The sequence below is a fragment of the Aphelocoma coerulescens genome, chromosome 4, assembly GCF_041296385.1.
Source record: "Aphelocoma coerulescens isolate FSJ_1873_10779 chromosome 4, UR_Acoe_1.0, whole genome shotgun sequence".
Taxonomy (NCBI): domain Eukaryota; kingdom Metazoa; phylum Chordata; class Aves; order Passeriformes; family Corvidae; genus Aphelocoma; species Aphelocoma coerulescens.
In genome coordinates this window covers 78492161-78515410 of record NC_091017.1, presented here as the reverse complement: position 1 = coordinate 78515410, position 23250 = coordinate 78492161, and the positions used below count along the sequence as shown (strand labels likewise).

General features: G+C 54.3%; 1 protein-coding gene across 2 annotated transcripts in view; it reads left to right on the top strand.

The window, feature by feature from the left end:
- Positions 1-14209, top strand: part of EXOC6B (exocyst complex component 6B) — a 267635-nt gene extending 253426 nt beyond the window's left edge. For both annotated transcript variants that reach the window (XM_069014854.1, XM_069014852.1), the window contains exons 21-22: positions 3829-3941; positions 10162-14209. In XM_069014854.1, coding sequence (XP_068870955.1) covers positions 3829-3941; positions 10162-10288 — 240 coding nt within the window. In that variant the 3' untranslated portion in view covers positions 10289-14209. The remainder of the gene's footprint in view (positions 1-3828; positions 3942-10161) is intronic.
- Positions 14210-23250: the final 9041 nt, after the last annotated feature.

The following is a 23250-nucleotide window of genomic DNA, read 5'->3' as shown; positions in this document are numbered from 1 at the left end:
ACGGTGGCCTGGTGTCCTCCTGCAGGGACCTTCCAGCCATCCTCTCCCTGTGCTTGAGGCGAGGGGCATAAAAATTTGTCTGCTTGGATAAAAAGGACGTTTTTGAAGAGTTTGAGGTGGTGACATTGCAAAGGGGGGTGGAAAGGAAGTGGTTTTGAGGTAGAGCTGGTGGTTGGACTTGATGATGTGAAAGGTCTTTTCCAGTTTAAACGATTCCATGAAATGGGGGGAAAGTTCTTCCTAGGGGAGCCTGGGGCAGGGCTGGGAACCGGCTCCCGGTTTAATTCTTTCATTCCAGCCTTTCCTTCTCTTGAATTCTGCATTTCACTTTGAATACAAGCGCCTATATGTGTATATATAGGATTTTAATTTCTCTTTAGCACCTTTCTTTCAGCATTTTATTTTAATTATCCTCCACTGCCCCATTTTTATAAAGCTCCACCTGCACCTCTCCCTGCTCCTGCTCAAGGTGTTCCTGGAACTCCAGGAAGCTGCAGGTCCCCAGCCCTGAGCCTGTCTGCAGCTTCCTGATCTTACCCCACTCCCACATCATCGTGGTGAAAGCTCCTCTTTATTTTTCCCTCCTCTTTTTTCCCTTTCCCTCCTCTCCTTTCCCTTTCCCTCCTCTCCTTTTCCTTTCCCCCCCACCCCACAGTGGATGTGCTGTCGAGTTTGATTTATGGCCTTGAAAGGGAGACTCCAGTTTAAAGAATTAATGGTATTTGCATATTTGATTTGGAAACTCCCCCGGCAGACCCGCGGCAGCCCCGCGCCGCCGGCTTTTTCCTTTCCCTTTCTTTCCTTTCCCCCTCGGCCCGTTCAGATTTAGAAGCAGAGGTGAAAAGTTGAAGCAGTAAAACCAATAAAACCACATTTATGTGACAGATAAATCGTCTGGAGGCAGCTCTCCCTGAGCCTTCGGGCTTCCTCCTGCAGGACCTCTCCCCTCCGGAGCGCGACCCACGGCCGGGCTGGGAGCGCCGGCAGCCGGGGCCAAAGGTGCCGGCCCCGGCCGTCCTCGGACCTGCCGAGCCAAAAAAGATGGATGTGGGCAAACAGTTGGAAAATACACAGCCCATCTGTCACTGTCGGGAGGCACCCGGGGGGAGCCTGGCTCTGGGAGAACTCCGGGAAGGTCCGGGCTGAGGTGGGAGCGTTGGGAGTCATGGAATCAGTGAGGCTGGGAAAGCGCTCAGAGATGGAGTCCAGCCTTCATTCAGCTCTGCTGGGGCCACCACTGCCCCGTGTCCCCAGTGCCACATCCACAGGGCTCCGAAATCCCTCCAGGGATGGCCACTCTATCAGGCTGGACAGCCCTTTCCAGGAAGGAATATTCCCAATATCCACCCTGAGCCTCCCCTGGCCCAGCGTGAGGCCGTTCCCTCTCCTCCTGTCCCTGTTCCCTGGGAGCAGAGCCCGACCCCCCCGGCTGCCCCCTCCTGTCAGGGACTTGTGCAGAGCCACAAGGTCCCCCCTGAGCCTCCTTTGCTCCAGCCTGAGCCCCTTTCCAGCTCCCTCAGGAATTCTCCAGCCCCTTCCCAGGTCCATTCCCTTCCCTGGACAGCTCCAGCCCCTCAGGGTCTCTCTTACTGGAAGAGGCCCAAAACTGCCCCAGGATTTGAGGTGTGCCCTGGTCCTGCTGCCACCCCAGTGCTGGCACAGCCCAGGTGCCCTTGGCCTTCTTGGCCACCTGGGCAACACCTGGGCTTGTGTAGAGCCGCTGCCGATGGTTCCAGGTCACTGGAGTTTCTCTGGCAGTGGGAAGCCATTCCCTGCCTCCTGGCCCTCCATGCCTTGGCCCCAGTCCCTCTGCAGCTCTCCTGGAGCCCCTTTAGGCCCTGCAAGGGGCTCCCAGCTCTCCCTGGCTCCTTCCCTTCTCCAGGGGAACATTCCCAGCTCTCCCAGGCTGCCTCCAGAGCAGAGGGGCTCCAGCCCTGGAGCAGCTTCGTGTCCCTCTGAGCTCCTGCACTGCTCCTGAGCCTCTGCCAGAACAATTCCCAACGTTTTAATCTCATCTTCTCCAAACTCTTTCCTAATCCTCACCTTTTTATATCCTTTCTTTCTTCATCCCTTTCCTCCTGGCTCCTTCTCCCCCCTCTCCACCAACAGCTACCTGGACGCTCCGGCCGCGCACTTTCCATGGCAAGAACTCATTGGGCTTTGTTTGGGATTTGCCCGAGGCACGTTCAGCCTCCAGGGGCCACCAGCAAGAGGCCTTTGGTGCGTTGTGGGGGTTCCCTTTGAGCCTCTACAACCATGCAACTCCTCCCAGCAGCCGCCAAACCCCGCGGAAGCGTTTTGGCCCCAGCGCTCGGCCTGAAAAGCGCCTGTGAAATCATATTTAAGGTTGTCTCTCTCGAAGGTGCCCCTTGGAAAAACCTCCCGCCAATGATGTTCAGCTCGGGTTTGTAGTTTAACACAAAGGCCCCGCCGGACAAAGCCGAGCGGGACCCGGGCTGGAAAAGCCCTCTTAGGTCCCAGCTAATCCGTCCCCCCCGCCAGCCCGGGGGATTGTTCCCGACAGCTTGTTTTCCTTGCCCTGACCTACATAGTCAAAAAGAATCTTGTTGCACATTTTTGTTTTGTATCTGGAGGTCTCGGAGGAGCTAAATCCCCTTCTTGGCGGGGCAGGATGCGTTGTTAAACAGCGCCGGGGCCTCCAGGAAAACCATGGAGACGCGGGGACAATGAGGCCTCTATGGGCCCCGCTTGGCCGTGGGATGGGCCCGGCCTCTCCCGGCTCCGGTGGTGGGCGCCGGGACGCGCCGAGCGGGCGATGAAGACGTCCACGCGCTTGGCAGCCTGTCCCCAAATAGAGTGGTCACAGCAGCGCTCCAAGACGGGATCTTTGGGAGGGGGGAAAGGCAGGAGCTCTTAATTAACCTGCTGTGGACGGTGCTGAGGTGAAGGCAGCATCCCGGGAATCCCGGGCTGTGCCCCTGTGGGTGGGGTGGAGAAGCCAAGTCCTCGTTGAGGTGAGGAGATCCACATGTGGGGAAGGCATGGGTGCACCTGGTTTTTAAGGAAAATAAGGGTGGGAGCGGTGTGGGAAGAGGGCATTTAGGCAGCCTGGGCTGTCGTTGGCCCATCCCTCACCTGGCTGGGAGGAGTGGGGTCATCTGTGGAGATGAAGGGCTGCAGGTGGGAATTTTGGCGGTCTGGAGCAGGGACTGTCACGGATGGCTGAGTTAATCCCTTCCCTTCCCCTGCTGCCAAGGCCTGGTGGTTTCTCTTACCGATGTCTGGAAAGCACCTGGGACTCCCAGGCTCCCGGAGCTGCGCTCACCCAGAATAACCCCGGAGCTCCTGCGCAGGTCCCGCAGCTCCTCGGGGAGCTCTGGGCGCTGGAGGCGCTTCCAAAGCCCTCGGAGGGTGCTGGGATGGACCAAGGGTGATGAGAACTCCGTGGGGGATGGTCAGAGCGGCGCTGGCGGTTGTTTGGGGACAGAAGAAGTTCGTGGTGACTTTGACCCCAAAAGTTTCCTCCTGCCGTAGCTGAGGGTGTCAGGGCGCTGCGCTTCTTTGCCACCCACGTCCTCGCGGTGCCTCAGACCTCAAATCCCCAAAAACAGGGATCACAGAGCAGGAATGCTCAATGGCCGAATTAATACAGCCCTGCGTTAATTAACGCTAAATATTCCTAAATTAATAGTGCAGTATTATCAGGTTAATGATTAAGTGTTAACAGAATAATATTAAACAAATCAATAAAGCCTGCAAACCATTCTTTATTGATACCACCACCTGCCCAGGGCCTCTGTCGGCTTCTAGGGAAACACCTGCTCCCTTTTCCAGCTTTTTCCAATCCCGTTTGTTTTTCCTTTCCAGCTCTTGGATCTGTTCATCCAGTGGGATTGGTCGACGTATTTGGCCGACTATGGACAGCCCACGTGCAAGTACCTTCGTGTGAACCCCACCACAGCCCTCATCCTGCTGGAAAAGTGAGTGCAGCTCCCGAATCCCGGCATCATTTTCGCTCCCATCTTGCTTTAGGAGCTCATTCCATCCTTGTGAGCAACGGCTCCAGCGCTGGGTGGCCAGAGGGAGCTCAGATAGAAAAATCCCATTTTATCCCATGGACCCGAGTCCCAGATTACCCAAATTCAATGGCTTGGCTGCGGCTCCGTCTTTTTATTGGCTCTTGAGCAGCCTTTGCCTTGTCCTACCAGAAAATTTCACTGCGGACGTGAATCTCCAGCTCCAAAATCCTCCAGTGTGCTGGGCTGCAGGCAGGAGTGGCCATCCCGAATTTTTGGGCAATGCCACGAACAACTTCTGGTTGTGAAGGGGTCGGGCAGTTGGACCACGTTGTTGTAGGTTCCCTTCTATTCTCTTTTATTCCGTTCTATTTCTATATTTCTGTTTATTTTTATTTCTATATTTCTGGTTTCATTTCTGAGTTTTAATTTTATTTATTTATGTATTTCTGTATTTTTACTTCTATTTATTTCTGCTTTTATTTCTATTGCTGCATTTCTATTTCTATTTATTTCTATATTCCTATTTATTTCTATTTTTATTTATTTCTACTTCTATATTTTTGTTTCCATTTATTTCTATATTTTTATTTCTATTTATTTCTATTTTTATATTTTTTCTATTTATTTTTATTTCTATATTTTTTCTATTTATTTCTATATTTCAATTTCTATTTATTTCTATTTTTATTCATTTCTATTGCTGTATTTTTATTTCTATTTATTTCTATTTATTTTTATATTTCTTTATTTCTATTTCTATTTCTATTTATTTCTACTTCTATATTTTTGTTTATATTTACTTCTATATTTTTGTTTCTATTTATTTCTATTTCTATTTCTATATTTTTTTCTATTTATTTCTAGATTTCTATTTCTATTTATTTCTGTATTTCTAGTTCTATTTATTTCTATTTTTATTTATTTCTATTGCTGTGTTTTTATTTCTATTTATTTCTGTATTTATTTCTATTTCTATTTATTTCTATTTATTTCTATATTTCTATTTCTATTTATTTCTATTTATTTCTATATTTCTATTTCTATTTAATTCTATTTCTATATTTTTATTTCTATATTTCTATTTCTATTTAATTCTATTTCTATATTTTTATTTCTATATTTCTATTTCTATTTATTTATATTTTTATTTATTTCTATCACTGTATTTTTATTTCTATTTATTTCTATATTTCTTTGTTTCTATTTCTATTTATTTCTATTTATTCCTATATTTCTTTATTTCTATTTTTATTTATTTCTATTTATTCCTATATTTCTATTTCTATTTATTTCTACTTCTATCTTTTTGTTTCTATTTATTTTGATTTCTATATTTCTATTTCTGTTTCTGTTTCTATTCATTTCTCTTCCTGTTTCTCCCACCTCCCTCCCGCCGGACGCCCCGGCATTCCCAAGTCCCAAACGCCGTGGGCTCCGGAGGCGTCTCTGGGTGCCCTCAGCGAGGGCGAGCTCCCCGCTGGGGCTGAATCCCTCCTTTGAGGGCCGTAGTTCATATGCTCTGCACAGCTCCAGCCCAGATCCTGGAGCCGTGCCGGGAACAGCGCCCGGACGCTCTGCGGGGCTCCGGGATGGCTCCCGGGGTTGTGCCAGTCCTGCGGGCCAGCAGCGAGGCGGGAGCGCCGCGGCTTTGCCGTGCCGCCCGGCCTGCCCGTGGTGGGTCTCCCAGATGATCTCCCCTGGTAGAGCTCCAAGCTGCCTTGGGAAGGATCCACTCTGCTCCTGCCCCTTGGCTCCCAGCAGACCTCCCGGGTCGTTTTCCAGCTGGTGGGACAGAGAACGAGCCAGAACTTGGGGATTTATCGTTTTCTGAGCGGCTCCTGCAGTGCTGAGTCCTGCACGGAGGAGCGGGCAGGAGGGAATCCTCATGGAATGGTTGGGGTGGGAAGGGACCTTAAAGCGCATCCAGCTCCATGGGCAGGGACACCTCCCACTGTCCCAGGCTGCTCCCAGCCCCAGTGTCCAGCCTGGCCTGGGATGCTTCCAGGGATCCAGGGCCATTGAATGTTCCTCTGGAAGTGTGGCCCCAGCTCTAAACTCGTCACCTGCTCCTCAAGGAGAAAGAGGGAGACCCCAAACCCAACTCAGACTGCTCCTCATGGTCTGATTCCATGGTTAATCCAACCAAACCCAGCTACATCCCGGGAAGTGTCCAAGGCCAGGTTGGACGGGGCTTGGAGCCACCTGGGATAGTGGGAGGTGTCCCTGGCAGGGGGTGGCACTGGGTGGGCATTAAAGGTCCCTTCCAGCCTGAATTATTCTCTGAATCTCTGGTTCTGTGAGCGACCTTGGGGTGTTTGGGAGCTTTGGGGTTGCCTCTGTGGTGCAGAGAGGGCCAGGTGGTCACCTGGTGTCATCTGTGGTCCAGGGAACCTCCGGCTCCTCTCCAGCAGAGGAACAGAATGGATCTCACAGCACCTCAGGATGTCCAGAGGGCACCAGTGAGGGACACGGGGACCAAACTCGGTGTAAAGCAGCTTTACACCTCGTGGCATTATTTTCCTGCTGGGATTTTATGGGTTGTGTTATCCCTGGGTTATTCACGGCCATGGCTCAGGGGTGGATGTGGAAAGGCTGGGGGATGGTTGGATTCGGTGACCTTGGAGGGTTTTTCCAACTGGAATAGCTCCGTGATCCACAGTGAATTCATGACCCAACACATCCAAGATAAAAAATTGAGAGGTTTATTCAGAGCTATCAGGAAAATTATAAAGAAAGAAAATCAAAACTCGTCACAAATCTGGGATCTTGGCCTTGCAGCAGCTGGAAGAGGCAGGGGATTGAGGAGGCTGGGAAGGCGGTGGGACAGCGGGAGAGCAGCTCCACACTCGGTGGTGGTGCTAAAACATCACCAAACCCCAGCCTGGCTCATTTCATAAAGTCATAAAATCCTGGAATGGTTTAGGTTGGAAGGAACCTTAGGGATCATCCCATTCCCACCCCATTCCATGGGCAGGGACACCTCCCACTATCCCAGGTGGATCCAAGCCCCAGTGTCCAGCCTGACCTTGGGCACTGCCAGGGTTCCAGGGGCAGCCCCAGCTGCTCTGGCAATTCCAGCCCAGCCCCTCCCCACCCTCCCAGCCAGCAATTCCTTCCCAACATCCCACCCTAAGCTCCCCTTTCCCACTGGGAAGCCATTCCCTGCCTCCTGGCCCTCCAAGTCCGTGTGAGAAGGAATCTGCAGGACAATCTCCACGGATTTCCAGAGGCAATCCCTGGGCTGGCTCTGGCACGTCCCGCATCCCCGTGGCTCCATCCACACACTCATCCCAGCCCCTCTGAGGGGTCTCTGTCCACCCCCCACGAGCTCTCCCGAGGCTCCTCACTCCAGGCAGCACATCCGCTGCCTCCAGCGCTCCCATCCCGCCGGGAATTCCGCCGGGGCCGCTTCGGTCTGTAACCTGTTCTCCTCCTTATCTCTCTCCCTTATCACCCCTCTCTCCCAGGATATCCCGGGTGTAAGTATGTGCTCGCTCGGGCTTTCACCCTCACCTCGCAGGGCCTCGATTGTCTGCTTTCAATGGAGCCCGAAACGCTGGAAAGGCAAAGTGCCTGTGGAGCGGGGCCCTGCGGAACCCGATCCTCCCAAATGCACTAATTAGAGCTAAAAGAGGAGCTTTTACCCCGCTGCTTTTTTCCCCTCCCGGATTAATTGAAACAAAGCTCGGCTCTCTCCGAGGTGGTGTTTGTTGACAGGGGTGGGGACAGTGCCGAGCTCTCCTTTCCCTTCCTTTCACTCCTAATCCTGGGACCGGCTTCCAAGCCCTCGCTTATCCCGAGGCTCCGCTCGGAGAAGTGAAACCGGGGAGCTGCACAGCCCAACCCGAATCCTGCAGGATTTTCTGTCCTGAAGCTGAATTCGTTGACGGTATTTAATAGCTTCCACCTTCACGTGGTGTCTGGAGATTCCAGATGCTCCCAGACTTTACCAGACCTTACCTCTGTGGGTTTGTTAATGGTGCTCCCAGTTATCCCGAGGCTCTGCTCAGGGAAAAAAAAAAAACCTGTGGATCTGCACAGACCAACCCGAATCCTGCAGGATTTTGAGTCCTGTAGGCAACTTGATTAATTAATAATATTTAATAACTCGGCGCTTGCACCTTCACGTGGTGTCTGGAGATCCCAGCAGCTCCCGTCCTTCCCAGACTTTCCCCATGTGGGTTTGTTAATGGTGCTCCCAGTTATCCCAAGGCTCTGCTCAGAGGAATGAAACTGGGGAGCTGCACAGCCCAACCCGAATCCTGCAGGATTTTGAGTCCTGTAGGCAACTTAATTAATGAAGAATAATTAACAGCTGTGTTCTTGCACCTTCATGATGTGTCTGGAGATGCCAGCAGCTCCCAGATGCTTCCAGACTTCACCAGGGATTGCAGCTGGAGCCCTGATCCCACAAAAAACCCACAGGGTTTTTTGTGGGATCAGGGCTCCAGCTGCAATCCCTTGCCATTCTGATCCGGAGGTTTATCCATCTAGCTCCTCTCCAGTCATCCAAACGCATCCCAAGGTTTTCTTGCATGGAATGTGCCTTGCTCCCAAAACATTCCATGGACCTGAGCAGGTCTTAGCTCTTAGGGCAGGGGATGTTGTGCTCTAAATTCCCGGTGTGTGGAAAGGCTGGAGAGGGACGGGAAGAGCTTTCCAAAGGTACAGGGTGACTTCCAGCACCTCTGATGTCCCTCTGGAAACTGGGAGAGCTCCCAGCTCTCCTGGGGAAGGGCTTGGAGATCTCCTGGAGCTGTTTGGAGCTGTTTATCCCAAAATCCATGATAGCAAGACCTGGACAACTCCAAATTCCGCTTCGCATTGGCACAGTCGCTCCCCGGTTCTCCTGGAGGAGCAGCTGCCAACCTGCTCCAGCTGAAAAATAGGGAAAACCAAAAAAAATCCCAGTTTTGGTGACTGGAAGTGCTCCAAGCTCTCCTGTTCCTGTTGGGAGATTCCGAGTCTCTGGGCACTGGTAACTCCAGTCAATTCCCCTTTGGGATGAAGTTGTTATCCCGGATTCCAGTTCTGAGCTGGGTGTTTTTTTGGGAACATTTCAGATTCCCCGTGGCTCTTTCTAGGAGGGCTGGAGCCTGGAAAAGCTTGGAATTTTTGATTGTGTCCAATAAGTTTGGAGAGGTTTGGGTTGTGCTCAGTTGACTCCAGAGCCTCGGGATGATCCAGTGCCAACTTCCCAGGGATTACCAGTGCCATGTCCCTGTCACTTCAAAGCTTCATTTAGGTCCCCAAAGCCAAAACCTGGGATTATGGGATGCATCCAAAGCCCTCAGCCTCTGCCAGATCTGATTTACCGGGAAAGTCATTTACAAACTGGGATCATTTGGGAGAGCTGAGCCCCTGCAGGTTGGATTTTGGGAGGTTGTGCCTTCAGGAGCTGCGGGAAGGTTGATCCTGGTGGGATTTTTTCCCTTCCCAGCACCCTTGGAGCATGTCCCAAGCCCTCTTCCCCCCAAAATACGGATCTGGGAATGCAGGAGTGCATGAAACCCCCCCTCTGCCAGCTTTGCATGTGGGGTCCCCTCCTACCTCCTGCTCTGCTGGGCTCTGGATTTATGGAGACCTCCTGGAGACGCCGTGCTCCTTCCAAACAGCTGGGTTCCTTCCCGGGATGGAAATTATCCCGTGTTACATTTAATAGAAATGACTTCTATCGATATGATTTATGTGTTGTATTCGTTGGGAAAAGCGGGATGGCAGACGGTGTCCCTGCCCACGGCACGGGGCTGGAAATGGATGGGATTTAAGGTCCCTTCCAACCCAAACATGCCCAGATTCCCTGGAATATTTTGTAATGTTTAAAATTCACAACTCCAGACCTTCCCAGCTGCGTCTCGTGCACGCGAGGCACCGTTTTCAATAAGACCCCGTAATTCTGTGGATTCCGGGCTGATTTTTAAATTTCCTCCTCAAATTCCATCACCGCTGCAGAAGGTGACATGGAGACGGAGAAATCCCTGCTTGGAAGGGGGAGGATTTAGGATTTCCTGCATTTGGGAATTAGGGAGAGACCCCAAAGTGGCGTCGATTGGGATCGGAGGGGTTCAAAGCCTGAAAAATGCCCCAAAAATTGGTGTAGATCCTTGAAATTCCATATCCTCCTCTCTGAGCGCTGGACATCCCCAATCCCTGCTCCATAACCTCTCTGTGCTCCGTGCAGGATGCGGGACACCAGCAGGAAAAACAACGTTTTCGCCCAATTCCGGAAAAACGAGCGGGACAAGCAGAAGTTGATCGACACCGTGGCCAAGCAGCTGCGCGGCCTCATCAACAGCCACCACTCCTGAGGGACTCGGGATCCCCTTCCTTCCCGCAGCCTGGACCTCGGGAATCTCGCTCCGAGAGCAGATTTGTATTTTTTTATTCACCCGGAAAGTCTCGGCGGAGCCTCCCCCCGACGGCAAAACGCTCCCGGTGGAACGGTCCCGGGAAAAGAGGTGGTGGCAGGAGTCTCCTGGATCAACTCCTATTTTCAGGGGTTTAGAGAGTGATGGGAATTCTTGGAGCCTGGGAGAGAAGTTCACACCCAGACTGGGATTGTTTTTTTTTTTTTGTCGAAGCCAAATTGAAGGGATCGTCCCGCCTTCCTTCTGTTAATTTATTCCCTTGGAAAACACAAAAATCTGGGAAGAGCCGTGGGTTTGGGTTCTTCTCCTGGGCAGGGGGAAGGGGGTCACCCTGAGTGTGTCCTGTGGTTTGGATTTAGGTAGGAAAAAGGGATTTCCCAGGGTTTTTTCTCCTCTTTTCCCGCTCCGTGGGCTGATTTCCGTGTTAGGCTGCAAATCCCTGGAGTCGTGACCCTTTCCCGTGTGTCCATAATCACCCCTGAGCTCCACTCCGGGACCTGCCAGGGGGTGTGGGATCATGGAGAAGGGTTTGGAGCTGCCTCCTTGATCAGATTTGGGAAGGGAGAGCTGAAAGGATAAGCTGGGAATGTGTCCTGTGGCACCGCTCCGGGGCTGGGATGCTGCTGGACACATCCATGGATGGAGGAGCGGGAGGGGACGGACGCTCCACAGGGATGGGGGGAGGGCACACTGGGGTCTCCTGGTGTCCAGGAGGAGTTTTTTCCTCTCTTTTCCATGCTGGTGTCCCATTTTCCCTTCCTCCTGATGGTTCCGTGGGGAAAACTTCTCTCGGTCACCCTGGTTGGAGCTGAGCTGGTGGGAATCTCCTGGAGGCAGTGGGAGATTTCCCAGGGAGCAGCGCTGCTCCAAAGTGCCTGTGGACAAAATTCCCGCTGTCCCAAAGATGCCCAGAGATCCTCTGCTCAAACCAGGCAGTTTTGGGGAGGAGGGAAACGCCACCACCGGGATTTAATCCCAGGATTCAGGTTCCAGAGGGGGATTTTCACCCTCCTCATCTCATTAACCCCGTCTGGCTGTAATTCCTGGCATTATCCAGCCGCATTCCCAAACCCTTGAGGGGAATTCAGATCTGCCCGGTGGTTGTCGCAGCCCTGGAAGTGCCGCTCCTGTGCCCATTCCCGACCCTCTGGATGCACCGAGGGAATGAGGTTTGCCCTTCCCTCCTTGTTCTTTGGTTTCCATTTGGAGAAGGTTCATGTGGCTCCATCCCAAAATTAAACGGGAACGCGGTTGGGAATGACCCCCTGGAGCCCTTGGCCTGTGCCGGCCATCTCCAGCTGCAGGGACCAAGGGATTCTTTTCATTAATAAGAGGGAAAATGTAAAATTCCTTTGGTTTTGGAGGGGGATGGGAGGTGAATCCCTTGTGAACTCCTCTTTGAGGGATGTGGAAGAGGAATGAAGGGAACAGCAGCAGGTGAAGGAAAGTTGGAGTCAGTGTGGCCAGAAAGGGATCGGCTTTGGAGACACCTCTGGACATGACCCAGAGGGAGAAGGGACAGGAATTCCAGGAGTGGGATGAAGGGAGAAGGAGCAGAAACCCCGGGACACAGGGAAGGGATTTTGTGCCGCCATCCTGAAATTCCACTTTTCACTCCATGAGGTATTCCCAATAAAATCCCCCCCAGAGCCGAGGCAAGGCCTCATTTCAGATGCTCCAGGCAGCTCCCACCCTTCCCAAATCCACGCTGGGCTCCCCTTCCCGTCTCCCTGAGCTGTAATCCCAAGAGCAGCGACCTGGGATGGGTTTCCTCGCTCCTTCAGGCTCTTCTTGGAGAGGCCAGGATTGGGATCCTCCAAACCGGCTCCTGGCGCTCGGGATTTGCTGCTGGGAAAGTCAAATCCAGCCAAGGGAGAGCTTCCGGGAGTTCCTGATCTCGGGAGGTCAAGAGCCGGAACCGCAAGTCAGAGCCCGGGATGAAAAATGGGATTTTGGGACTCTGGTCCCAATTAACTTTTTGTTCGGAGAGATGCGGCTCCATCCCTTCCAAATAAAACGAATCTTTTAAACAGATTGCCCAAAAAGCCCCTGGAAGGCATCCCAAACCCCCTCCCAGTCTCTTCCTAATGATGGGTGTCCTCCGACACGGATGGAAGTGCTTAGGAGGGAAAGGTCGCTGCTGGGAATTTAAAAGGGGGGGGGGATGTGGGAAACAGGGGCAGGACCTGAATCCGAGATTTCCAACTCCCCAAAATAAATAACGCTGCTCTAACACCTCGCTCCACATCCACTGAACATTCCTTAGTGGGGCTGGGGTTTGGTTGTTTTTTTTTTTTAAGGAAATTGGATTATCCCGTAATTTTTCCAGGGTCCAGCAAATATTTTCCAGCTTCCAGTGGGAAGAAAAATCATATTAACACCAAAAAAAAAAAAAAAGGCAAATTTGGCTTCCCGGGAAGCTTCTTTCCTTCTTCATCATCTTCAGGCATTCCAGGAGTTGGGAATAACCCTGTATGAGGTGTCCAGAGTGGGAATGCGCAGCCCAACCCATCCGTAGGGTGTTCTGTAGGAGCCCTTTCTGTAGGGAAGGAGGGGTTTTCCTGGGATTTTTGGGTATTCCTGAGGCTGGAGCCGGATGCTCCCAGTGAATTTTGCACTTTGTTCCGGATCCAACCCCAACTCCCGCTCGGATGGGGATGGCAGGTGTTGGGATGATGCTGGTTTGGGGTTGTTTTCTCCCAGATTGGGGAAGGTGGAATTTTGGGCAGGAGCTGTGGGAAGGGTCATGGTGGCCCCAAATTCCTTGGAAGGTGCTGGGGTGGAGCCAGGGCCATCGCTGCTCTCACATCCCTCGTGCTGAAGTTTTGGGATCAAATTCCAACCGGAATCCAAATCCCAGGTGGAGATTCCTCCCCCTTGGGTGTTCCCTGCCTCCATCGGGTTTTTCCCGTTAGTTCTGGGTTGGGTTTGGTGCTTTTGTGGACCATGGAAGGGTTTGGAGCATCCAAACACCGTCCCACGCTCCGGTTGGATTTGTGTCTCATCCCTGGGGCTTTTGGGATCTCTGTCCCATTTTTCCTACAATTCCATGGGGTCTGGAGACCCTTTGTATCCCCCCCAGCACGATTCCTTGTTTATCCTACTGCTGGCAGCTCCCAGGGAGCACAACTCCCATAAATCCCATCCCCAGTGATGCAGGATGCACTGGGAATGCTGTGGATCGGAGGGAAGCAACCCCAGCACACCGGGATTGGCCGGGATTCACCCCAAAAGCACCGGGATGGAGGGGGGGGAGCTCAGGGGGGGCTTTGCTTCACCCCAAAGCTGCTGCTTCAGTCTCCAGCCCCTCTCTTGCCCCCAGGGCTGGGTTTGGGAAGCTTTTCCCGGAGCTGGGATCCATCCCCACCTGCAGCTCCCCAAAAATTCCATGGGCAGCTCATTCTGGAACCCTGACAGTGCCCAGCTGCTCCCTGCCTTGGTTCATCCCTCGGATTTTGTTCTGCCAGGAAAACCCCCCCCCCCCCCCCATCCCATATCCCATCCCACGTCCCATCCCGTGCCTCCCTGTCCACCGGCTGCCGGGGTTGCCTTTTCCCATTTATTTTGGGGCGGAAGGACCTGATTTTGGGAACTGAGGTGGTGGAAACAGCTTTTTTTTGCACAAGTCGTTGCACAATAAGGGGGAAATTTAGCAATTAGGTTTAACTTTAAAGGGAATTTTGTTGGTTTTTTTTTCCTTAAAACTCACTAGCAGAGCTACTGATTCCGAGAGGAAAAAGAGCTGGAATGGTCGGAGAAAGGACTGCATGGTTTACAGGTTCTATTCTGTTAGAAATTAGCATGTTGGACATTTATCCTGGTGTAATTCCAATTAAACAAATACAGCATTTAACTGTTTCATTAATGCCTCCCGCGGCTCTGTGCATCCCCGTGGAAAAACCCGACCCCTAAATCCCGTCAGTGATAAAATCCAACATCTCCTTTGGACACCTGGCTGCTGGACACAGCCGGATTTGGGGGGGATCCAAGGGGAAGAAAATCCCTGGATGGGCGTTGGATCCCACCCTCCCTCATTGCCCTGAGCGGAAGCCAAGTTTTGACCAAATTTGAGGGGATTTTAATTGGTTTCTATCAAAAAATTCCTCTCAGGGAGGGTGGGGAGGGGCTGGGCTGGAATTGCCAGAGCAGCTGGGGCTGCCCCTGGATCCCTGGCAGTGCCCAAGGCCAGGCTGGACACTGGGGCTTGGAGCAGCCTGGGATGGTGGGAGGTGTCCCTGCCCATGGAATGGGATGGGATTTAAGGTCCCTTCCCACCCAAACCATTCCAGGATCCTGGAGATGCTGGGAACACCGGGATGGGGGGAATTTGGGGGTCCTGCCCCCCCTGGGAAGGGCGATGGGGAGGTTCCATGGAAGGGCTCAGGCAGATGATGTGGGTTTTGTGGAGGATGAAGGATTTAGGGAATACCCATGGGCTGGGATAGCAAAGAATCCTGGATTGTACTCCACAAGTTTCTCTAAATCCCATTTTTAAGCTGTTTATCCCTTCTGGTTTCTGGCAGATGCTGGGGCAGGGATTCCCAGGTGTTGATTTGGAGCAGTGGGAAGGAAAACATTCCCTGGAGCTCTTGGTGACTCCACCTCTCCAGGGGCCTTTCCCCACAAGAGAGGGAAGGAGGAGGGTGGGGACCCCCTGGATTTAACCAGGATATTCCTGGTGTTTCCTGGTAATGGCCACCATGGAGCAAAGGGAAAATTCCATCTCCTCCACAGCAGCTGCAGGGAGGACCTAAAATTCCAGGAAACCCCCCCAGTGCCTGCGTTAAGGAGCTGTGTGTTACCCCATCCCCTTCTCCGGGTGGATTTTGGGAGCTGGGCCGTGCCAGGAACAACCTGGATGCTCCGGGTGTGCTCCAGGTGGGAGATGGAGATGTCCTGCAGTGGGGGTGGCATGTGGCCCGTGCCATGGGAGCCCGGTGGGAGATGGTGGGAAGGGATCTCGGGTCATCCTGGATCAGTGGATCTGGGATCATCCTGGACCAGTGGATCTCGGGTCATCCTGGACCAGTGGATCTGGGATCATCCTGGATCAGTGGATCTGGGATCATCCTGGACCAGTGGATCTCAGGTCATCCTGGACCAGTGCATCTCGGGTCATCCTGGATCAGTGGATCTGGGATCATCCTGGACCAGTGGATCTTGGATCATCCTGGATCAATGGATCTGAGATCATCCTGGACCAGTGGATCTCAGGTCATCCTGGATCAATGGACCTGAGATCATCCTGGACCAGTGGATCTCAGACCTTCCCGGATCAGGGATCAGGGAGTGCAGCACGGGTGGCTTTTGGGGCAGGGATTTGGGATGCTGCAGTGGCACCGATGTCACCCTGGGTGTGGCCAGGCCCTAAATCAGAGCCCAGAGCGGGGCCAAACCTCCCCAGGGCCCTGTGGCTCCCCAAGGTCCCTCGTCTGGCTCGGCCACCAGCGCTGTCCCCCCTCGTGTCCTCGGGACACCCCCAGCCCAGCACTGAGCCGTCATTCCTGCCCCGGGATGCGTTGCCAGCCCAGTTTCCATCAAATCACAGAATGAGGGAATATCCTGGTTGGACAGGGATCACCCAGTCCAGCTCCTGGCCCTGCCAAGGACACCCCAAGCACCCCACAAGCCACCCCAAGCAGGGAGGTTTCTCTTTCTTCCTGATTTTCTCCGAGCCAGGTGAGACAAACATTTTCCAGCAGCTGCTCCCGAGCGTTCGTTTCCTGCTGTCTCTGTCCCTTCTTGCCCTCACCTCGGTTCACCTCCTCACCTCCTTCCTGATGGGATCGGCTGAGGCTGCAGGGAAGCGGAGCTGTCGGGTGAGTCTGACTCCATGGGATTTGCCTCCTCCCGGGAGCCCCAGGAATAGGGCAGGAGAAGGTTTGGGACCGGGAGATGCCCGTGGGGTCACTTTCCCATTGTGTCCCATGGATCAGGTGGGATCTTGGGAAGGAATTCCTGGCTGGGCTGGAATTGCCAGAGCAGCTGGGGCTGCCCCTGGATCCCTGGCAGTGCCCAAGGCCCAGTTGGACACTGGGGCTGGGAGCATCCGGGGACAGTGGGAGGTGTCCCTGCCCATGGATGGGGTGGGATGGGATGGGCTTTCATTCTGTGATTCCATGTTTTCTTCTGCCATGGCTCCAAAAACTCCTGCAATGAACCTGCCAGCCCCGAGAGCCGGGAAGGAGGGGGCAGGTGGATGCTGGAGCAGGAGCACCGAAGTTCCCAGGAGTGAGGAGTCTGAGGGAAAGGTGGCAGCAGGAAGCTGATAAGAGCCAGCTGTCACCACTTGCCCGCAGAGCGCAGGTGAAGGAGGCTGTGGGAGCAGATAAATGTGAGAAGGGAGAGGAGCAGATCGGAGATAGCGCGGCTTGTGATAAGGAGGGAGATAAGGCGGGGAGGCTGGAGGGGATCCAGGAGGATGCATGAGGTGCAGGCTGAGAAATGCGGGCACGGGAGGTGGAGCAGCCGGATCCGGGATGGGAAACTGGCTCTCGGGAATGCCGGGAGAGGGTGAGGATGGTCCAGCCGGGTGGCACCGAAGGTGAGGGTGGTGGGGGCAAAACCAGGATGGGACTGCTCGGGATAAACAGGACTTCTCCTCCTTCCCTCCCCAACGTTTCCCGGTGCATCCCAGGTGGGAATGGGCCGCATTCCCGCCGGAGAGCCCCTCCATCCCGCGCCCCACGTGCCTCCAGCCGCGCTAATTGCATTCCGTGGGCCACTAATTGGATGAGCGCTCCAGAGCGCCATGGATCAAAGGCGGGAGCCCATCCATATCTGCCCGGCCCTGGATGCGATTAGCCGGGAGAAGGCATCCATCACGGCCGCCCCTCCCTGACCCAGCGGGGCCCAGCGCAGGTTCCGAGCCCGCGCTGGTGGCGGCCAAATGGGATTTGCTCCCCGAAAGGTTCAGGAATGACAAATGACGGCGGTGCCGCGTCTGCCGGGCGCTCATTCATCTCCCGGGACGGAGGCGCTGCCCCGGGACGCGGAGCTGCCTGCGGGGATGATCGCTCACTGTCACCGGGACGTGTGAAGTGTTAAAGACCCCCCGGCGGGGCACGGGGCGCTCGTTTGTATTCATTAGCCACCGGCTGCAGATGTCGGCTCCAGCTCCGAGGGGCTCCGAGCCGCTCCTCCGCTCCCTCGCGGGTCTCGGCGAAGTGGTGGCACCTCGTCTCTCCTCCCCTGGCGGCCCCGGGCACTTGTTGCTGCCACGGGAGGAGCGTGGCCCTGTTTGTCCTCCATCCACACCCCTGGAGAAGCCATCCCGAGGGGCCAGGCAGCTGCTGGGAGGTCCTGGGGAGAGCCGGGACTTCTCTTTTCCCTCTCTTTGGCCTCAGGGCTGTGCAGAGCTCGGGGTGCTTCATCCCCATCCCACCACCACCATTTGCTCCTCTGGGAATGTTTCCCTGTGCCAAAATCCCTGGCTGAGGGCAGCTTTTGGCTCCTCTCCTCCTCAAATCCTCCTCAAATCCTTGGCTCTGACCTTTCCCTCGGCCCCACCAGGCTCTTCCAAGCCCAAGCCATGGGTTTTCCAGGGCAGGGCCCGGGGTGTGACTGGATCTCCAGGCGCGTTCCTGTTCCCATCTGTCCGATGAAGGACGGGCAGCAGCCTCCAGGCTGTCCTGTTGGGACAGGTCTTCCCTCTTTCCCTGCCTCTGGCTCTTCCCCTTCTCCACAGGATCGTGATTCAGACCAGGAGGAACCCACAGAAAAGAGGAAAATTGACTTTTGGGTGAATATCCTTAATATTGCCCACTCGGAGGGATGGAGCCTCTGCCAAGGAATGGCTGCTCCTCCCTCAGCATTCCCAAGCCCGCGTGAAGCTGGGATTTTTCCTTGCTGGGGCACAGCTTTGGGGCTTTCTGAGGCAGTGGGGTTCACTTCACAGGGAGTGATCATGGGAACCTCAGATCTGTCACCCAGATTGGCTTTTGGTGGGAATCAGACACCCCCATGGGCTGGAGAGAGGAAAATCCTGGCTGAGGTTCCCCGGGATTGAGATGTGAGAGAACTTTATCCCAGTCTTTTCCTGCCCTTGGCTCCACTGGAATGGGAGGCAGCAGAAAGTTGTGGGAAGAGCCTGAGCAGTGGCTGACTCGGTGCCCCTGGATTGGAACTGTGGCTGTTGGAGTTGGAAATTCCCAGCTGGAATTTCCTAGGTGGAAATTTCCTTGCTTCTGGCCCTGGCATCGCAGCCTGGGCTCTGAAACCTCTCCAGTGCCTCTTTCTGGGAACAGACTGGGATAAGTCTGGGATAAGTCCCCTTAAATCCATCTGCTGTGAGGGCAGGATGTAGGGACAGGCCGGAAAAGTGGGATTTTGGGGCAGAGCATGATCCAAGAACCTGAGCTGAGCATTCCCTGGGTGCCCATGATGCCCAACCCCATCCCATTCCTGCTCAGAGAGATCCTGCTCCAGGGAATCCTCCTTTCTATGGACAGGCAATGGCTTGAGGCATGCAAAACTCCAGTGAGGAATTCAATCCTTGGTGGGATTGGTTGGGAATGTTGGTGCTCGATGGGCCAAACCCCATGCCGGGCTGGGGGCTGGTGCAGTGGTCCATGTGTCCCGGCACCTGGAGTTCGGATCCCGTTGGATTCTCCATGGCTCGGCTGAGGGAGAAGGTTCATCTCGGGGTGGGTGGTGGATGGAGGGATCTCAGCAGCATTCCCAGCTGTGGGAAGCACAGGAATTCCCAGGGGGAAGGGTGGCTTGCAGCCAGCCAGCGGTGAAAAATCCACCTTTAATGTCTTCATGGAGGCATGGAATGGTTTGGTTTGGAAAGAACCTTGAAGCCCATCTCATCCCAAAGCCCCTGACAGGGACAGCTTCCACCATCCCAGGTTGCTCCAAGCCCCTTTTGTTTCCAAGGGCCTGGACTCACCTCATCCATCTCCAGCATCCCTGGCAGTGCCCAAGGCCAGGCCGGATGGGGCTTGGAGCACCCTGGGATAGTGGGAGGTGTCCCTGCCCGTGGCAGGGGGCAGGATGGGATTTAAGATCCCTTCCATCCCCAAAAATTCCGTGGTTGATTGCTTGGGAAAAGGCAGCTCCAGACACAAGGGATGCAGATGCAGCTCATCCCTAAGGGAATGCTGGGCACACGTGGATTTCAAGGTCATCTCCTGGACACTCTGGCATCAGAGCTCCACTGTGGCCACCAACACAGGCAGAAAATCCCCAGGAACAAACAATCCTGGGCACGATCCCGCCCATCCAGACCCCAGGAGTGGCGGAGTCGCAGCTCTCCCACCCGGCTCCGGTGTTCCCTGGATTCAGGAGCGGTTTGGGAGCTCTGTCTGCAGGAGGCCAGACCAGCCTGGGGCCTGTGGGGACAGGCAGGGGTCGATAGGATCTGGCTGGGGTCTGGCTCCCAGGTGCTGGAAGGAGGCTTGGGATGAGAAGATCTTTCAGATCCTTTCCAACCCAAACCCGAATTCCGTGACTCATCCTCCGCTGGTTTCGTTGGAAACCCATCCCAGGGTTGGACACGGAGCAGGGAATATGTCAGGACTGGCCTTGTGGGGTTACCAGGGGCGAGATTTCCCCACCCCCGGCCTCAGCTGGAGACCAAACCCTCAGGCCTGACCCCGTCTCACACCTGCTCGGATAATTCCCAGCCTTGGGATGCTTTCCTGGGGATGGGCTGGAGCGAAAGCCCTGGGGCTGTGTCTATCCCAGCAAATTAAGCAGTTCCAGGCTTCAGACTCCAATTATCCTCACGGTTTAATTAAATTATTAAATCATTGCCCAGGTGATTCTCGGGCACGGCCCCGGACTGTGCCTGGAGCGTTCCCAAGGGGCAGGATGGATTTGGCTCCCTGCTTTTGTGGAGGTCATCCAGTGGGTGAAGGCTTGGCCTTGCCAGGTGTCCTCATGGACGGAGGATGATCCCAGACTCTTCTACGATCCCAGACACTTCCATGATACTGGTGAAGATGTGCCATGGCCAACCAGGCCCAGCTTTCCCAAACTCGGGTCTTCCCAGCTTGGATCATTTCCAAACGTGCAGCCCTGAATTCCTAAGGGAGAGTCATTAATTCCAATTGCAAAAATTCACGTTAATCTGCATTATTTTATTTCTAATTTCATTTTTTTCAGTTTCCAGAAGGCTCCTTTTTGCTGATTAAGGCTGTGCCTGGAGCAGCTGGGATTGTCACCAGGGAAGGCTCAATTCCTGGAGCACAGACAGAGAGAATCCCTGGTTTTTCCACCTCATTTCCACCTGGGAATGGGGGCTTGGAACAGCCTGGTCCAGGGGAAGGTGTCCCATGGGGTTGGAAGTGGATGCTCTGTGAGGTCCTTTCCAGCACAAACCATTCCATGAAAACAGATTCCTTCCCAAGCTGGGATCCCACAGTGCCTGTGTCAGCTGGCCTGGAGAAAGCTCCACCAGGATCCCGTCCTCTCCTCCCTCCCACCACCCTCCCGCTTCCCTGGCACTTTTGATCCTCCCCGTCTGCCCGGGAGTGGGATGGGTGGGGGAGATTTGCATGCTGGAATTCCAACCAGGAAGTTCCCCGCTGCAGGAGGGGACGGATTCCTCCCTCGCTTTTGGGTTCGTTGTGATTTTATTTGCTTTTCCGGTCATCTGGGAACACCCTGGGACGGTTCCCCCTTCCCAAAACTCAAGAGCAGGTGAATGTGAGGTGGGACATCCATGACCCCGCAGTGACCCTGCCCTCATTCCCAGATGGATAAGCCGATGACTAAGGCACATCCTGGCCTTCCTGAGACACACCCAGGTTCTTGGCTCCCTCCTAAATATTCTTTTCCAGCCTCTCTCTCCCCACCCTCTTGGGGAAATTGCTCCCGAGGAAAGCTGAGGGTGTTTGCTTCGGGGTGATGGACGAGGGATGCTCAGGGAAACACCAAAAAATGATGGAAGAGGGAAGGTATGAGCTGGGAATTGTCCAACCATCCATGTTTAGTTGGTGCCAGTGATCCCAAATTTTGGGCTGCAGTGCTGGAAGGGCACGGAGGGGCTGGAGCTGGTCTGGAATTGGGCTGCTGAGAGACCAGAGGGAATGGTGGCCAGGGAAGGAAGATCCCAAGGTTTGCAGTTGTTTAGTTGAGGAAAACGTTTTCCAACGGCCTCCAAATCCATCACGGAATTCTGCAAGCAGGGAGGGGATGGAACTGGATCCAGAGAGGCTGGAATTGAGGAGGATGGTGGGGGTGGGGTGGGAGTGTTGGGGCTGCAGCATCTCCAAGGTTGGAGAACCAACAGGAGGGGACTGAGCTGGAGCAGGGCCTGCCCAGGGACCCCTGCACAGGTCGGGAATGGGCTGGAAGCGCCTCCAAAGTCCATCCAAAGGCATCCTGATCCTGCTCAGCACGGGCAGGAGGCAGCTCAGATTCCCCAGCTCTGGGATCAGGAGGTGATGGGAGCTGCTTCCCGGTGGGAAGTCAGGATTCCTACTGGATTGTCAAAACAATCCGGGAACAAGTGGGTTTAAATGCCCCCTTTGGGCTTTTCTGTCTTGTTGGATCAAACCCAGCTCTTCCCGAAAACCCCGTGGCTGGGAACAGTTCTTGAAGCAGCTCTCATTCCCACCTCTACCCTAAGGTTTCTCCCAACAGGAATTTTTCCTTCCCAGAATCAGGAACTGAGCCGTTTTCTGAGCCTCTCATGAACCCCGAGGCTCCCTGCCTGAGCTCGGCTGTGGGGCCCTTCCAGTCTTATCTCAGTGACACGGATCAGGGTCCTTCTGTCCCCAGCGAGGGGTTCCAGCTGGACTCCGGCCAGGATTCAGCTCCCAGATATTCCCACCTAAAGGCAGAGGTGCAGTTCGGACGCCTCAGTGACCTGGGAGCCCAGCTGGCCTGCAGCTGTTGTTCCAGGAGGACGGAATTCTCCCCGAGGTGCTGAGTTCTCACAGTTATGGACAATCCTGGGATCACTGAGATTGGAAAAGCCCTCCAGGATCGTGGAGTCAGTCCTCTGCCTGGTTCCCACCTTGTGGCCCAGACCAGCATCCAGTTGTTCCTTGGACACCTCCAGGGATGGCGACTCCAAAGCTCCCGGGGCACTTCCGAGGCCTGAGCACCCTTCCCATGAGGAAATTCCCGCTCTTGTCCAACCTGAGCCTCCCCAGCACAGTTAAGACAAGATCCCCTTGTCCTATCCCAGGTTCCCTGGGAGCAGAGCCTGACCCCCAGCTGTGGGGTGGCCTCCGTGGCCTGGGGCTGAAGGTCACTCGTGGTCAGGAGCTGCTCCCAGCTCTCTGTGTGGTCAGCAAAGCAAATCCCTTGTTCAAACAGGCTCCTCCATGGGCACACAGGGAAAGGGAAGGAACAAATGCGTGGAGAGAGCTGAGCCAGGTGGGAGGCAGGGAGGGAGTGAAGCCCAGGGCCCTGCTGGGTCAGTGGTTGGGGTCGATGATCTGGGAGATGTTTCCACCTGAATTGTTCTGCGATTGCATCACTGAGGGGTGGAAGCTCTGCCCATCCTTGTATCCCTGTCCATCATCCATCCCTCCTTCCCTGTGTCCCGCACAGGCACAGAACTCCTCGTTTCCATGAATCCTGGAATTGCAGAATATCCTGAGTTGGAAAGGGACCCGCAGGATCATGGATCCAACCCCACCCTGGGCATCCCTGGCAGCGCTGCCCAAACGCTCCTGGAGCTCTGGCAGCCTTGGGGCTGTGCCCATTCCCTGGGGAGCCTGGGCAGTGCCCAGCACTCTCTGGGAGAAGAACCTTCCCTGCTCTCCAGCCTGACCCTCCCAGACCCAATTCCAGGCCATGAAAATCTGTGGTGTCCTTGTGTATTTGGCAGGACAGGTGGGAGGAAAAGGAGGTGTTTTGTTTGTTCTTTCCCATTTCTCAGATCCTGAGGTGGGTTTTAGGTACAAAAAGGACTTTTTGCAAATTTCTGCTGTGATTTCGAC